The sequence below is a fragment of the Calliphora vicina genome, chromosome 5 (assembly GCF_958450345.1).
Source record: "Calliphora vicina chromosome 5, idCalVici1.1, whole genome shotgun sequence".
Classification (NCBI taxonomy): domain Eukaryota; kingdom Metazoa; phylum Arthropoda; class Insecta; order Diptera; family Calliphoridae; genus Calliphora; species Calliphora vicina.
Window position 1 is genome coordinate 42,284,052 of NC_088784.1, and position 16,001 is coordinate 42,300,052.

At 30.8% G+C, this 16,001-nt stretch overlaps 1 protein-coding gene across 3 annotated transcripts in view; it reads right to left on the reverse strand.

Annotated features, from left to right (window-relative positions):
* The window catches only part of hbs (hibris), a 52,980-nt gene that overhangs the window by 3,388 nt on the left and 33,591 nt on the right, over positions 1 to 16,001 (reverse strand). For all 3 annotated transcript variants that reach the window (XM_065513201.1, XM_065513200.1, XM_065513199.1), the window contains exons 2-6: positions 1,082 to 1,573; positions 838 to 1,011; positions 621 to 774; positions 424 to 560; positions 45 to 344 (exon numbers count right to left, since the gene is read on the reverse strand). In XM_065513201.1, the coding sequence (XP_065369273.1) occupies positions 45 to 344; positions 424 to 560; positions 621 to 774; positions 838 to 1,011; positions 1,082 to 1,573 (1,257 nt within the window). The remainder of the gene's footprint in view (positions 1 to 44; positions 345 to 423; positions 561 to 620; positions 775 to 837; positions 1,012 to 1,081; positions 1,574 to 16,001) is intronic.

The following is a 16,001-nucleotide window of genomic DNA, read 5'->3' on the forward strand; positions in this document are numbered from 1 at the left end:
ATATTCGTTTTACTTATCAATTATTTGAAATAAAAGACACTCACACAAAACATTAACACTGTGAGAGCCCACAACATTCTGCGTCAGTTCAACGTTGAGAGCATGACATACAGCCACAAATGTACGCGAGTTGGCATCGATGTTGATGGAGACATTCGAAGCACTAAGCCAACCACCTTCAACGCTTTTTTGCGTCTTGTATGTTGAATTGCTAACCGGACGTCCATTCAAAGACCAACTAATGCGGGCTGGTGGATTGGAGGGCGCTGTCACACAACTCAATTGTACAAAATCTCCCACTTTGGCTTCTGTGGCGCCACTAATGGTAACTTCTTTGGGGGCAACTATATTTATATTTATTAATAAAACCAAATCAATTAGTTAATTAACCATTAACCATGTATGTCCAGGGGTTATGCTTACACAAAACAGTCAAGTTCAGTTCAGCTTTAAAGGCAGTATTTGATAAAATATTTTTGGCTTCACACACTAAATTGGCACTATTATCTGAGGCTTCTGCGACAAAACTATACACATTCTCCGATAAACGACCCGATGTCCTGAAAATTATGAATTTTACTCGAGACACTTTTTTTTAATTTTGTTCTCATTTAATTTACCTCTGAGGGGAGCTTATAGGTTCACCATTTTTATACCAAACTAATTGAGCGGGAGGATTTCCACCACGACTGCGACAAGCTATTTTAACATTTTGACCTCTCCTTAATGTTTCACCCTGGGTATAGCCCTCAAAGAATGGCGGCCCAGGAGGATCTATTGTATTGTAATATATTTATTATCAAACTGCTGGTAAATTTGCTATATAATCTAACTTACATAAAACAGATAACTGTATGGATGAGCGCATGGGCACATCAGGTGGCAAAGCTTTGTGTTTTGCCTCGCAGGCAAAATCTTTAAAATCATCATCAGCTCTAGGCTGTATGGTTATGGTTGATATTGTGGTGTAACGCTTAGCGGCACTTTCAGTTATCTCAACATGAGGTTTGACTGTAAAACATCATTAATTTAATTTTACACTAAACTTTCTAATTTCTGTTTAATTTTATTAAAAACTTACCACCCATCAAAGGTACATTGTTGCTATTCCATATTAGATTCGCCGCTGGGTTAGCATTCTCAGCAATGCATTTGAGTGTAAGGTTCTGTTTCTCCACAACCTCAACTTTGGCATTGGGTGCATAACCATCAATAGCTATCGAACTGGGTGCTGCTACTATGCTCAGTTTGGCATTGGCTCGGATGGCGGGATTGCCAGCTGCTGGGCCAACTTGACACTGATACTCGGCATCATCTTCTAGGGAAGCGTTTTTAATTTGCAAATTGTAAATACCATTTACGGCATCCACCAGCACAGAATAGCGTGGAAAACCATGAATGACCGCTGAAAAACCCAAGGCGAAGCCATCCTTAGTCCATTGTACTTGGCCAGCACGATTGGCCACTTCACAGCGCATCAATGTATCGGTACCCTCCAGAATCTGTAAATCATGTGGCGTCACACGAAACTTTTGTACTGCAGACAATGATTGTGCCGAAGTCATAAGAATGACTGTAAAGAGAAGAAATAAAAGAAAAGAAATCATTACTTGTTTGTTTAATAACTAAATTTTATGTTTAAAGTCATACTGTTAATTCATTAGTATTGTATTAAAATAAAAAAAAAAAACTTTGGTGACAACCCACTTTATTTGAAATTTACATGTTTCCTTCTCTGCTACACCGAACTAATCATCCCACGGCTATTTTTTCGATTTCTTATTTATTTATTTTATTTTTTTATTTGTCTCGTGTGTGTCTTTCTTCTACCGAATCGATTTAAGAAAATTTATAAAAAAAATAGACACCCACATTTAAAAGGTCTGTTTGGGTAAATTAAGATTGTTTTGTGAACTAATTTTCAACATTTAACACTAGACATCAACTCAAATACTCGTAGATACAAAACACACATACACACAAAGAAATCTTAATAGATAAAATTAAATAGACATGAAAACCAACAACAGCAACAGAAATAAATAAATAAGTAAATATTATTGTAATGTTGCACAAGTTTTGTATTGTGTTCTTGCTATCTACCCAGACATTCCCAGCCTACTCAAACGTTTAGTCATTCATTCATTCAGGTGACCCAAACATTAGTACAACAACAACAATAAAACTGATTAGCATACGTAACTTGAAAATCGGTCGAGACGAAGGAGAGTCCTAAAGACACACTAATCAATTTCTGAATAAACGACTGTATACTTCAGAGTGTTTGTCTGTGTGTTTATTCAATGCCAATAGAAAATATTCATTGATAAGAAAATATATTTATTCCCATGACATCAACCAGTTACACATTTGATTTACACCTGGGACTTGTAACTATAATTAATACTTTGCAATCTCAGTACGATATTGTTATGAATGATGCACGACTGTCCACATTTTAATACTTAAACACTTCAGAAATAAAGATTCTGTCAAAATAATATTCTCCAGATTTAACATTTCTCATGATATGTATTGGATATTTTAATTTAAAAAAAAGGTTTCAGTGAAATAAATCTAACATCTTGTCCGTTCATCTAGGGACAAGTGTGTTAAAGTTAAAGCAAACATGTTGAACAACATTAGTGGATTAATTGATTATTAGCCTCAGTTTAATGGTCACTCTCTTATATTTGGTCGGCAACGATTCATTTCCGTTGAGAATTAAAATTTATGGTAGCTGTAATGAAAATGTCATATTTAGAGAACCTAAACTACAACAGGAAGCAAAAGCAGCAACAGCAACTAACTAATACAATAATATCTAAACTAAAACAAAAGTCCATTTCGTACAGCTAACAAACTGTTAAATATCCCAGCTGTTCTGGTGATCACTGCAGTTACAAAATAACAAATTGACTATTTTCGCGAACTAGGAGGAAGTCGATCATATATAGATTATAAAGAGTAAATTCCTGATTACAAAAGGACACTTAGTAAAATTGATTCTGCAATAAAATAACCACTTCTTAAAGTACAATGTAAAAAAATGAATTAAAAAAAGTAAAAAAAAATAATTAAACTGGGATATTTAAAGAATCCACATGTGGGCAATTCCACGAGAATGACTACCACGACTGAAAACCCAAAAATCATAGAAACTTTTTTTCAAGATGATTTGAATAGGAGAAAGCACTAAAATATTACTATGTGTAAGTATTTAGAGCTTATTACAACATTTTATTTTTAATAGTTTAAACTGATTGTTTATTTGCTATTATAAAATTCTTTATTATTTTATTAATTTTTTTAGTTTTTGTATACATATGTATATTAAAAGTATATATATTGTTTTATTATAAGAGAAATATCTATCACGTAGGGTATGTCACGTACGATATTAAATTTAATTTATTATAAAATCATCCGAAGATTGTTTTTATTTAAATATGACGGATTGTAAAAGAAAAATATTTCGTTTTGTGTAAGAAATTAAAAGAAAACATAACGCCTCTCACGATTAGAAAATTTTCGCATATTTCTTTCTAAATGTACCTCAAAATGAGTTCCGTTTTATGTCACGTACGATATACCCTTATTTCGCTTGATATTTTGGACAACAATATTTCGAAAGAACTTTTTATTATTTTAAAATATAGTACCCTCTGAATGGAACATAAAGACCAAATTATTTTTCAGATACTCTTATTTTTGCAAAATCTATTCCACTCTATAGGCGTACAAATGTCACGTACGATGATATGGAATTTCCCATGTGTCAGAGAAAGTATAAATTGGAGTTAGCCAAGTAACTAGAGAACAATGTCTAAAAAGGATACATTGATACTATCAAAACCGAAGGGTTGTATTTTAAGTGACTAAAGGACAGTTTGTGAGTAATAAATGATGGTGTTTTGGTAATTTTTTGTTGTGCCACGACTCATAAACATACACATATTGATGCATGTCCATTAGGTTGGTCCTTCTTTTCCACTTTTTTAATTTTCAATGTTCCCAAGTTCTCTGTTGCATATTTCATTTAAAGTTTCGTATTTTGGGTCAAAGTAATAATAAAACAACATTTTCAATTATATTTGAAATTTGTTTTATGGTAAGAAATTATAGACTTAAAATCGACTTTGGGGCTTTTGTGGTTAGGCTGATATATTTTATATTTAAACATCTATGGGTAAATGAAATAAAAAAATAGATTTTTTTTGCCAACATTTAATTTTTGAAATTTGTTTGTGCAAACCTCCAAACGATATTCTATTTTGTTAAAATAGCATTCGGTTTTTAGATGACTGAGGGCCACCGTAATAACCATATAAATAAGCAAAAACTAATCTCTACAAATGTATGAATCGCTATCATGAGTTACGAGTAGGAGTGTGAGAAGAAAGTGTGAGAAGTGTATTTGATGGAATTTGATTAAAATGACCCAAATGATGTTGGTTTTCCACAAGCAGGAAAAAATTGATATTTTTGGGTTTTCTTTTTTATTTTCATGGTTGTGGTTGGTCAAAGTTTTAATAAAAACAATTAAAGGCATCTTTAGTTCAAAGACTTCTTCGCCTCTTTGTTAAAATGTGTTGGGCTGGTTAACGTTCATCATGATGATTTGTTGTCATTATTATTGTTGTATGTAGTTGTTGTTTCATTTGTTAGAAAAACTCCTTCAAGTGTGACAAGTTAAAGGCAAAAAGTTAAATGAATTTTTGTTTAGTTTTAAACAGCAATGAAACGTTTGTTCAAACACTTGACCGGCTTCAGTCTCCCTGAGTTTTCAATTCATTCATAAATAACAGATACATTCGTATCTGTATGTATTTATGTATATAGCTAGTTGGATATATCCCAGCGGGAAAAAGATGCAGTAAAGAGGCCTTCCTAAATGCCTCATTTTGCAGACACAAGGACTTGCAAAATCATTTTGCCGCATTGCAAAATCATTTCAATTTTACACGGCGTGTCATTGCGAGCCAAGGCCTTGCATACTCGCTGCTGTTAGAGGACTGAGAGAAGGCCTACTTATGATGGGCTGTTGGCAGCCAACAAGCTCACTTGTTATTAGAAGGGGATTCATAGGGCTTCTTGAACACCTTCTAAGAGCAGGCAGGGTGGAATGAGTATCGGATCTTTTAGAATGTGTAAGTATGCCTTTTAGAAGGCCTACAAATTGAAGTCCTATCATTTTTTCCCGCTGGGATTTATATAGCTAGTTGGAAATAATACATATACTATATATGTATGTATGTTGTAGTGTTTGTTGCTTTTATATCCGAACTTATGGTTCCTTGGTTATTTATTTTGTTTAAAGTCTTGTTTTCTTGTTAAAGTCACCAACCACCATTTAAACCAAAAATTCTAGAAAATTATTTGTTGCTGTTGATCCTTAACCACAAACAAAAACACACAACAAACTTTCATCAATAGTTATTTTTTTACTTATTTATTAAATTAAGGTTAAAAGTTTTGAAAAAAAAATACAGGATGTGGACTACCAGAAAATTATATGGCCAGTAAATATCATAAGATTTAAAGTTGCATGTGTTTTGCTAGCAAAAGTAAAGAAAAACAAAAACTTTATAATCAATTTGTCATTAGTTTAGAGGTTACTTTTATAGCCACTATCCCAAAAGTTATGTTATGGTTACTTTTACATTGCTAACACTATGAAAATATTGGTCAAAATATCCATAAAGTTTAACATGTGTTTACAAAATGTTAAGTTTTAAAGAAATTTAAGGATATTTGATGACCCAATTAACTTTCAAAACTATGTATTTATATCTAGTTTTACAGAAATTAACCCCTTACTGCGCTATTCTTTTACATGGTATATTTTGAATATTTGAATTCTGAAAAAGAAGCACTTCTTAGTATTGAAAAAAGTAGTAAAAATTAGGCTGTTATTGTTTAACACATTTTCTCCCAAACAATTTCAGTTTTAATACCAACCCAGAATTTATGTATTTGACAAAAAAAAAAAAAAGTAATTGGAATATGTCACATACTACTCAACCAATACTAATACTACATAAAATACTTTTAATCCCCCCATAAAAAGGAACACAAACAGTTGATAAAGCAGCACATAAGAAACTAAAGTGTTTTTTGCAAAAAAAAAAATCTCAGCAAATAAAAAAAATCATTTTACATATGACTACGATTACTGACTTTAAGGTAGTCAAGTGATCAAGTTTGAACTATAAAAATCCCTGCAAAAAGTACTTTAAATGGAATAAAAAAAAATTTAAAAAAACCAGCAACAAACAGGCAGTTGAGCTGAAAAAAGTGGTAGATAGAAGATGTACGAGTATGTATATGGAAGTTGGTATGGTAATAACACACCGGATGTCACACTAATGGTCACTTTCAGTTTATTTTCATAAAACTTGGTATTATACTCGTAATGTTTATCGATGTGTAAATGAAAATACACACAGATACACATATAAGCCTCCCTAAAAACAAAAACTACAACTAAAAAAAGCCAACAACTTCAGTCAATTCATTCATAAAATGAGTGGACGTAAGAAACGAACCGAACCGAACTTGGTAGATGTTGTTGTTGCTGTGGTTTAACTTGATATTGATGTTTTTTTTTTCATACATGTTTGATCGTATGTATCTTTAATGAAAACTTTAATTTTGTTAATGAATATTTAGAAATCTTCCTGCCCTGGCTATTTTTACTTAATTTTAGCCTGTTTTTTTTTGTTCTTCTGAAAATGAGTTAATGACTTGTATGAAGCTACAAACTAAACTCTAAGAATAAAATAACAAAACTGGTAAAAACCCTAAGCCTAGTGGTTTTTCTACTCCACTGAAACTATTACTTTACTTTATTTGTTCGTTTATTTTTTTCGTTGGGTTCATTAATGGCATGTAGCTTCCTTTTCTCTGCCATTACTCCTCTTGCTGATAACTTTGTTTTTCTTCTTTATGTTTCAAACTTTTTTTAGCTTGTTGTTGTTGCTGTTAATTATTTTCTTGCGTTATTCTTTTTACTTACACTTAGAACTTGAGCATGTAAATGTGTACGAATGAATGCACGAATGGCTGGACTTTGGGCCAGGACATAATGGTTATTAATGTATTTAAGTTCATATATGTGTGGATGGTTGGATGGATGGATGCATCGAAGGGAAGTAGGCAATTCAATGTGTCTATTAACAGCAATAACAACCACAAAGGTGTAAAAATAAAATGAACTACCTACAACTGCATTTTCATACATATTTGCCTTTACGGGCCCCAACTATATTAAGATTTTTTCCACTTATTTTCTTTTTCAAATTGACTGGAGATTTCAACAAAAAGTTTGTACCTTGTAGTTGCTATATGTTGCTTCATAAAATAAGTATATTAGCTTTTGCTTAGCACAGCTTGATATATTTGGAAAAGGAAACAACCAAAAGTTTTTCTCGTTTTGTTATGAATAGAAATTGCCAGTAGGAAATCGTCCCATTTAAAAAAATTTTAGGAAAAATTTCATCTTGAATAATCCTTTAAAACTTCCACTATTAAGTAATTCCGAAACGGACAGATTTACATTTCCGATTTTAATGCAATTTTAATTTATCATTGGCTTTTTGACTCGAAACCGTTTCCGGTCTAGAACTTTATTAAAGTGTTTATGGATAACACAGGTCAACAGCAAAAAAAGGCTTCACTAACCAATATATAGATTTGATGCATCATGGTTACCTAAGTACAAAAATGGTAAAATTTTTGAATTCTATGGACAGATTTTGTTTAAAATTTTTTTTTCTAAAATTGTGAATTTTTTTAAATGTTTCTCCACATAATTTATGATAACTCAAAAAGGGTTAGTCCGATATTATTGATGTAAACTTAGAAAAGTTCAAATTACAGTTACATAACCTTTAATCCGGTTATATATTGCGTTTTAATCGGCACAGTATTTTCCGAGTTATAATAACAAATTGAAGCAAAAAATATATTTTTACGTGAAAATAGCAAATTTTTGTGTTTTAAAAAACTCATAAAAAATCGAAAACGGCATAAGTTGTTCAGATTTATTACTTTGTGGCAAAGCCGCGTATAATAGCAACAAAATGAAATATCGAAGATAAAAATCGATTGAATCTTTTCGAATGTATTCACAATTAAGTGAATTCGCTCATTTTCACAAAATATATTTAGTTGTTTGAATTACATAAAATTGAGTAGTTAATGTTTATTTCGATTGATTAAGTGTTGAAAACATTTTCCCCATGTTATGTACAATTTTTTGCATATATACTTTTAATCGGCTCAGTCGTTTAGGAGTTATGATAACAAATTGAAGCAAAAAATATATTTTTTATGTAAAAATATCCAATTTTTTTGCATTAAAAAAATCATGAAAAATCGAAAACGGCAGAAATTGTTTAGATCTATTGCTTTATCACAAAGCCAAATGTAATAGGAACAAAATGAGATATCGATCATAAAAATCTATGGATTATTTTCGAATTTACTCACAATTAAGTGAATTCGCATATTTTCAGAAAATTGTATGTGCATACAAGCGTGTACTTTGAGTGTGTTTTGTTATTGTAACAAAAATTTTAACAAAAACAAAACACATATAAAATGTACGCAATAATATCGGACTAACCGTTTTTGAGTTATCATAAATTATGTGGAGAAACATTTAAAAAAAAATAAATTGTATATGAATTTATATGAAAAAACGTATTTTTAATAACGTAAATATTTATAACTCCTAACCTAATCGAGTCTCCATCGAAATTTTTTGCACAAATATAGTAGATTAATAAAATGTTCTCCCATTAATAAAATGTTCTAATAATTACTAATTTTTGTTTTTGTATTATTGTATATTTTACAAATTCATTTGATATTTAGTAGATATTCAACAAGTTTGCAAATCTATTTGTTTTTATAAAACTTTAATAATTTACAAATTAAAAACAAATTTGACAGATAACTGGTTTAGTGAGACCTAACTCTCAATGAGTTTTTTAAGTCATTACTTGTAACTAGTTTAAGTGATATTAAAATAACGACATATTAATAAGCGGTTGTTTGTAAGTACTTGCCACCAATAACCTCACCGTGTTAAAATATTGAGTTAAAATGCTATTTTGTCCAAGTAGTAAAGTGCCAGAATTTAGCATTTCAACTGCCAAAGTTTTCCTGGGTTATTTTCCGCTATATACATTGTTTCAAACTTGAAACTAAAATACGCATCGTATGTATGTCTATGTATCTGTCTGTCTGTCTCTCTTTAAAAGGATGCAGGAATAAAAGCAAAATAAATTACCAAAATATAGATGCGAGTAGTTCATAGTAATCGTACAAGTTTTCCAGTTTGTAACTATGTGCGTCTTTGAATTATCATCAAATAAACTACTGCCAACACTTATATCACCGGAAATCCGCTTAATTTCACTAGTAATCAAGAAACTTATACTACAAGTGCATTCATACATACAGCTACAGCTACAGAAACACAGCCTACCTAGACCACTAGCCAAATGAAACCAGGGAAAACAGGCTCGCTGCCTGGCTGGATGGCTGACTGGCATACACGCTGTTAGACAAACATATAGAACCACAACTCCACGGACACAGAGGATCATAAACAAAAGAAATTTAATTCACTTGCGATAAAAACATACATACGTGCATATGGATGTTAGTGTTTGTGTAAGCATGTGTAAGTGTTTGTGCAAACAAAGTTTAATTTAAATCCTGTTGAGCTAGTTCTTTTTTTAGATTTGTTTTTTTTATTTTTTGCTCACAACACAACCATTTATATTAAGATGATTTGAGATAGCAAAACCTGTAAGCGGGAATACAACATGGAAACACATTCATTCATTTATACATATAAATATATGTACATTAGACCAGCCCTTAAAAAATATATTTACATTGGAGGGGTTTTATTTTGTGCTTTAGTATCTAAAATGAACTGATGCAAAACTCGATTGTTACTTTCCCCGATTTCTTCTAGAGAAAATTATCTGCCTAACAAGGTATAAATCGTTTGAATAAAATATAGCAAAGTTATAAGCGTTTTATTTGGTAATTTTATGCAAACAAAAATGGGTAAACAATGCCAGGAAATATGCTAATATTTCGTTATTTTTCACTTGACATTCATGTTTTATACCTTTTTATAAGGATAATTTTCTCTGTAATATTAGCTTTATAACTTTCAATTTATTTGCGGCACAAATTCTAATAAAGAACAAAATAAAGTCCATCCAAAGTAAATCTATTCTTAAGGACATGTCTAATCTACATACACATGAACCCTAATGTGTGTAAACTGAATATTCTTGTGTTAAGTTTATTTGTGTGTGAAAAAGTTTTCCTGCTAATTAATTAAATTAGTTAATATATCAAATTTTATTTATTTTTTTCCTTTTTACGCCATTTAGTTTTTAGCTTTTTTCTTTGTAAGAAGCCCATTAAAAATTGATTGCCTGCATAAAATTGTTTTAAATACTTTTACTCAATGACACAACTATACAGTTACTAGCATAATTGAACATTCAAACATGTAAATTTTTAACAAATAAAATTGGTAGTGAGGTCAGTCGAATATATATAAATTTCGAAAAAAAACCTGGAAAATATTTTAAAAAATTGTAAGGGAAATAACCTAACATAAAAAGAATCTGAGTCTAGCTAAATATTTCTATGAAAACTCTTCAAACGATAGAATTTATATATTAATTGAAACAACAAACGTTTAATTTTTATTAAAATACTAGTTGACCGCCCCGGCTTCGCCCGGTAGCTATTTACTAATGTTAGTTCTTCAAGTTTCTCCAACCCACATACACCTGCCTGTTCTTATTTATTTGCAAATAAAATATCTAAATTTGTACTGCATTCTTTAGAGGTATTTTTTTATTACAATTGACTGGACTCAAAAAAAAATTTCCAGGTTTTACCAGGAATTTTTGAATTTTTTTCTTTACAAACCATCTCCCGAAAATTTTGAATCGAATAAAAAAAAATCAGCCAAATCGCTCCAACCGTTCTCACGTGATCCCATTACATACATGGACCATTTCATTTTTATATAGATAGATAGAAGATAGATATGTATGTAAAAGACCTTCCTAAAGTTTTTCAAAAAAAATGAATATCAATTTAACTCGTCATCTCACTTTTGTCACGCACTGTTAATAACATACTCATACGTTACTTTCAAAAACATACCGGTGTAAACATGTATTTTTACTCATACATATTTTTCCTTTATTGTTGTTGTTGTTGCTATCATAATTTAAGACCTTCATTCATAAGTTTTCTTGTTGTTGTTGTTGAGTCTTGCCTGATCATAAGTGCGTGGGGGTTTGTGTGAAGAAAAAAGTCAGTTTGTCTGCCTGACTGTTGGTTTGTCTTCATTTTCATCTAACACACACGCACCACACATGCAACACACAGCAGCAGCATCTTTATTTGGTACTGGGGTAAGTGAAATATCATTCATTCCGTTGTCCGTCCATGTAGCTGTCTGTCTGTCAGTCGGTCGTTCTGGTTGGCGTTGACTTGACTGTAGGCTGGCAATCAATGGCATGAGTCAATAATAATTGTGTTGTTTTCTCTTGAACAAACTTTGATCTTTAAATTAGTTTTAATTTATTATTAATATGCCAAAGTATGTACTATGTTCTTTTTATAAATATTTCGTGTTTCTTTCATCTGAAAATATTTTAGTCTACTCTGTTTTACACGAATTTAATTTTATTAACAACAAATTTTAACACAAGCTTGATTGACAGTATGCTGCGTTTTTTTTGGATTTTACTTTAAAAAAGTATTCAAATTGAATTAAATAAAAGCCATTTATAATTTTCTAGTGAAATATTTTTATCATCCTAAAATTCAATTAATTGTTTATAGCCCCACTATATAAAAGTTGTGGATAATTTAAAACCGATGAAATTTAATTATGAAAAACTGTATGATTAACGAGTTAAATCATTACAAATTTATTATTTGTGGTGATTTAAATTGTTTATAATTTCATATGATGCCTTGTAATCAAATAAATTCCAAATGCTTTAATAAATAGAAAATGATAATGTAATGACTTTTCACCGCTAACAAATTAGCATTTCAAATTATTATTTTGATGCCATTTACTTAACACTTTTTACAATTTTCTCATTAATTTGATATCTTTAAAACAACTAGATACATGTAACAACTGTAATAAGCCACTGGAGTTATATATTACGGTAACGGCTCAGGTCGTCTCCTGGTTTAGTACCTTGGAAAATATTAAGTTAAAAAAAAAAAACACAATCTGCGAATCACCCAGAGTCTTTGGCAGGAATCGAACCCGCAACCCTTTCCTTAGGCCGAAACAAACCCACGTGGTTGTAAATTTAACTACATGTGTATTTAAGTGCTAATATAAAAGACTAATAACACTGTCCAACAGCAATTTTGGAACAGAATAGAGACCCTATAATTCTGAAAAGGTATGTTGAGTAGATAATTTTTGTCTGAGTTCTTTTTACAGTAGGTCAAAGTTTTAATTTTTTGATCGAAGAAAACCTTATACTAAATGAAAAAAATGTTTTAAGTTAATGTCTGAGATGGGAGTTCTTAACCCTATAGCTCCTCTCTTTACGGATTAAAATATTCTACGAAAATGTTTGCCGGAATTTCAGTGGGGGTCGCCATAGATACCAAAGTAGTAATTAAGACAATATTAGACTACTTGAAAGTAGTTCCAGTTAAATAAAAACTTTATATGTTCTAGAGACTTTAAAATGTCTACAAATATATTTTGAAATACCTGGTACATAAGGTTAGGTATAGGGATGCCAATCCCGAAATCCCGATCCCGAAAATCCCGGGATTTTTCGGGATCGGGATTTCCCGAATCCCGGGATTTGTGAAAAAGAATCCCGGGATTTTTCGGGATTAACAAATCCCGAAATATTATGAGATTTTTGATATTTTAGGAAGATTTTTGAAGCACCCAAAATACTTAGAAAGCTAAATTTTTCCATATTTTTTATAATACTAATCTCGCTTCAAATCCAAACGCAGACAGATTTTTTCATTTGAATCGGAGAGCAGCACGTCTCCCTTGCATTAACAGGCTTTTACACAATTTACACTTTTACGAAATTTATGTTCAAGTTATTTTCTAAAGGGGACTAGGGGCAAATGTAGCCCGATTTCCGCAGTACTTTACAGTATAATTTTAGAGTATTTACAACTTATTTTGTGCAAAATTTTATAAGGATTGCCGCATAATCAAGATATTTATGACTGCTCAAACAGTACTCCGGGGGACAATTGTATGGAGCTAGGGGAAATCATGGACCATTTTATTTTAATTTAACGCATTAGTTTTTGATTTGTTATGTTTTTACTTAAATATATTAATGATATAATAGTTTTTATTGTTGAATTTGATGTTTTTGACGTTTAACTAAAATCCCGAAGTCCCGAAAAATCCCGAAATCCCGAAAAATCCCGGGATCCCGAAAAATCCCGGGGTCCCGAAAAATCCCGGGATCCCGGGATTTACATTTCTAAAATCCCGAATCCCGGGATTTGTAAAACCCAGTCCCGTTTGGCATCCCTAGTTAGGTAAGTGACCAAACATGCTAAGTCCACTTTTTATGAAAATTTAGTTTTTAATACAAAACGTTAAAAGAATTAAAAATATACAGTTTTCAACAAATTTTCAAAATTACCAAATTATAATTTTTAAAATTATTATCATCTCCACTACTGATATCAAAAATGTTGCTCCATTGCCTTATGAGAGCAAATTTTGTGAAAACTGAGACTTGATATCAAATAAGTCCACAAAAACATACAAAATAAGTAATAGAAAATGAGCTAAATCATATCAAATAAATTAAGAGATTTCAAAATTATTTAAAGCAAACGATTTGAGAACGTTTTTTGTGACTCTTGTAAAATTTGTGAAAAGGGACTTGACATGTTTTTCACACTAAGCTAACCATATGAAATGTTGGAGTTAATAGAAATATACATAAATATTTCTTTTGTTGTCGCAAACTAATACATTTAAATTAAACCCATATTTGACAACTGAATTCTTTTGATTTTAACCATTTTCCAATAAATCAAATATGTATTCTTTTTTTCCTAGTACATGTAAACAATGGCCAGAGATATTTTTACCCATAGCAATAGATACAGAAAATAATCCATCATATTTTTAGGTTGTATGTGAATTTGTGTGTGTTTTAGAGAAATAAAATGAACATATCTGGACCATAGAAAACATCAAACAGTTTTTATTTTCCAAATGTATAAATTTTTCTCGGCTACTTGTTATTTGGTTTTCAAACTGAATAAAATAATAATAGTAAGTACCTTTTGGGAAAATATAAATAAAAATAAAAACTAACAAATTCTTGTTGAATGAAAATGGAAGAAAAAATAATACAACGAGTTATTTATTAATTCCCCCTTACCGCTTTTTTAATTATGAAAACATTCATCAGAGGAAAGAAAAATGGTAAAAAAAATACAGAAAAACTGTTGAACTTTATAGAAGATAATTAAGGCTTTGAAAAGCAGTGAACCCAAAAGACGTTATTTTCGGAATTAACGACAAAAATATAAAATGAAACGAAACGAAAAAAATAAAATAAACAATTTCAACGTCAAATAAGAAAAAAATAAAAAAAAACGCTAGAGAAAAAGTGACCTTTTCATGTGAACTCATAAAATTATTTAGAATATTTATTTAAACACGAACACAACGCCACCACTAGAAGTATTTAATAAACAACCACTAAATTAAATACCACCATCATCATCATCATAGTCGTCAGAATCAGCAACAGTCAACATCAGAGGCATGATTACTAATGCACCAATACACATACAAAACATTCTCACACTAATACCAATTTATTTAATAAGTATGTATGTTTGTGTAAATACAAGGTCCTCTCTAGTCATAATTGTTGCTGCATTCGTGCAACCAAAAAATATTTTTTTTTTTTTTTAAATGCAGCAACAATTACAAAAGAACTTTGTAATGTGTATTTATGGTTTATTTCTATCGAGCCACACATGTGTACGCTGCTTGTGTTCGTACATACTTACATTTAAAATACATATTTTCAAAATTACCCACCGAAAACAAAAACAAAAAAAATAGCTGTGGAAAACCAAACTCATGCCGTGAAATAATATTAAAATGTTGACCTTTTAATTGAAGTCTAGATCGACTTGAAACTCTGCATTTGTCCATGCCACAGTTAATGCAACAACCGTCTCAGATACACAAACACACTCACACTCACACACGCAGCTATCCACAAACCGACACTTTTAATAATGAAGCAGCATGAAATTTGATTACATACATATTTATTTTTGTTTATTATTAAACAATCCAAAAGACAGCAAAAACAAAATCATAAAAATACCACCACACTTGGCTTAAAAGCAATAGAAAATACTGTAAGTATTAGACAACTCAACATTTCATTTATGCAATCAAACCAAAGTTTGAAAGTATTGTATCTTGCTCCCGTTGTTGCAAGATTTACAGGTATTCCAGGAAATCGTTGCCGTACTCTGTATTTCAATATAGTTTGTTGCTTTTTTCAGACTTACTTCAGCTATATCTGACTGAAACCTATTAATCGTTGCAAAGGTCTTTGAAATATCTATAATTAGATATCCATATTGTCTATATTAACGACTTAGTAATCCAGATATAGGTCAAAAATCGAGGTTGTCCTGGATTTTTTCCTTATATCTCAGCCATTTGTGGACCGATTTTCTCGATTTAAAATAGCCGGAATTCCGGAGATATTGATGTATGAATCGTGTATGTAAGTTATTTGGGGGCTTCGGAAAGTTGATTTCAACAGACAGACAGATCGACTCCGCTATCTATAAGGATCCAGAATATATGTATATACTTTATAGGGTCGGAAAATTATATTGTGGAAATTACAAACGGAATGACAAACTTATATATATGT